At 41.9% G+C, this 2,087-nt stretch overlaps 1 protein-coding gene across 6 annotated transcripts in view; it reads left to right on the plus strand.

The window, feature by feature from the left end:
• The first annotated feature begins 289 nt into the window (after window positions 1-289).
• SYNRG (synergin gamma) overlaps window positions 290-2,087 on the plus strand; it is a 159,248-nt gene continuing 157,450 nt past the window's right edge. For all 6 annotated transcript variants that reach the window (XM_063452757.1, XM_063452768.1, XM_063452779.1 and 3 more), the window contains exon 1: window positions 290-410. In XM_063452757.1, the coding sequence (XP_063308827.1) occupies window positions 346-410 (65 nt within the window). In that variant the 5' untranslated portion in view covers window positions 290-345. The remainder of the gene's footprint in view (window positions 411-2,087) is intronic.

A 2,087-nucleotide genomic window follows, 5' to 3' on the forward strand; every position in this document is an offset into this window, starting at 1 on the left:
TGGTCTGGTTGACTTTAGTGTCCCTTTAATAAAAAATATAAATGTTTTTTTCTAAGTTTTAATAGTCCTATATTTAAAAAAAATAAAAATCCATAAAGTGAGTTCCCTATGTGTTATATGAGATTGACAGTGCATAGAGTGTGATCAGTACAGTATTACTGAATGGACAGCACGACCTATCACGTGGTATAGCGAGCTGACGTCACTACAGTGTTCCTATGGCAACTGGCAGTCAGCTGACCGCGTAGACCGAAACTCTCTAACCCGGAAGTAGTTCTCCCTGCTGTCTCTCTGATAGCGGAAGTTGTTCAGCTGTCAGTGTCCCTTTGAATACAGCTGGGGAAGATGGCGCTGCGGCCAGGACCTGGAGCCAGTGGTGGAGGTGGAGGTGTAGGGGGAAACGGCGGCAGGTCAGTATCCATAGCAGCCATTGAGCTCTGTCTGTGTATATAGCCTGTTGGTGCTGTTTTTCAGTTCTGTCTGCTCCCATGATCTCACATTGCGCCGTCATATCGCATCATGTAGAGCACAGAGTGCATGTATGAGAGGCAGTGCAGGTAGCTTCTGCTAAATTTAATGAGGGTCAGCCTCCAGACTAGAGCATTGCTGTCCCACACTGTCTAGCTGTTGCAAATTGTGTGGGTGGGTGGCTGAGAACACTGGGAAGGGTAGTACAGAGTAGTTTGTTTTAAAAAGAACGTTCTGAAATTCTCTTTATTCTGTTTTTTTTTTATTTATTTATGTATTTGTACTAATTCTCTAGAAAAATTTACTGATGTGGGGGAAAAAAAAAAAAAAAGGATCCCTTAACTTTAAAATGTGTGTAATTGCAACACTTGCACAGACAAGTGCTGAAACAAACAGCCCTTCCAGACCAGTAATCTTTCATTTTGGTTTATGTGTTTGTTTTGATTATACCTCCGACTGGCAATATTTTATGGAATATTTTGTTTATCCCCCCCAGACATACCAGACATAGCTCCTCTCATCACACAGTGTGAATGGACAGGGCAGGATTAACACAAGGGCTGAAGCTCCATGCCAATGGAATATGCCCATTGATTATTTTTTTTATTTATCTTCACATGCTCTTGCTTTGTGCAGAATTAATTATGTATGGGAACTTAGGAGGGATGCGGAGTAACAAAACTTGTGTGGATGGGCTGACTTTGCACATTGTGCAAATGCTCTTGCTGCTTGGTCTCTCTAACAGTGTGGCATGTCCCTTCTACATTAACTATATCTACATGTTCTCTGTTCCAGGCTGCATACCAGGAGATTTTGCCTTCTAGTAATAAGGGAAGTAGAAGAGTGGACAAGTGTGTGCTTAGGGAACTGTCCCCAGAAAGCACAGAGCAAGCGCTCCATTAGGAGAGTTCATGCCAAGATCTGAATGCTGAAACAATGCTGTCTGCTCTTAGCTCGCCGTCCTGTGTGATTACCAGACGCCTGGCATGCATTCACATTGGCTGATCTTTCAATTCTTTGGGCAGACGTACCCCCTTTTTTGCCAGGTCCATCTCTTTGATTCACGTCACTGGCCGACCTTCTTTACCTTGCTCACTAACGTCCTGCTTCACAAAACACGGATTTTGGGGATGTAGGTTTGGTTGAGAGATTAGCATAGGGTATTTTTTTCTTATAAATACATCATGAGAGTTTCCTCTAGCACCACATCCACCAGAGGCAGGACTGTTTTAGAGTTCTGTAATTAGGCCCATCATAATTACACACCAGGCCCAATTATCCAGCACTGTGACTGAAACTGCTAATAATATGATAGCTGCCGTATCACAGCTATAAAGCTATAGTTTATGTACAAAGCCTATATCACCTGTATGAAACTGCCAATGTTTAGTGAACTGAGCCATCACACACAGCTCATGCTGAACAGAGCAAAATACATTAGTTTTGCATGTTAATTGTTTATGCTCTGCATGCAAAAATTGGATGGGATGCATTGCTGCAAGAGACAGGTAGCTTTGAGACAATGAAAAGAACAATGTCATGCACTATTACCTTTGCAATGATAGAATGTTGTTATGGTGCTTTGAATTACCCTTTTTAATTTTTTTAATATAGTTTGC

This window comes from Pelobates fuscus, chromosome 1, assembly GCF_036172605.1.
Source record: "Pelobates fuscus isolate aPelFus1 chromosome 1, aPelFus1.pri, whole genome shotgun sequence".
Lineage (NCBI taxonomy): Eukaryota > Metazoa > Chordata > Amphibia > Anura > Pelobatidae > Pelobates > Pelobates fuscus.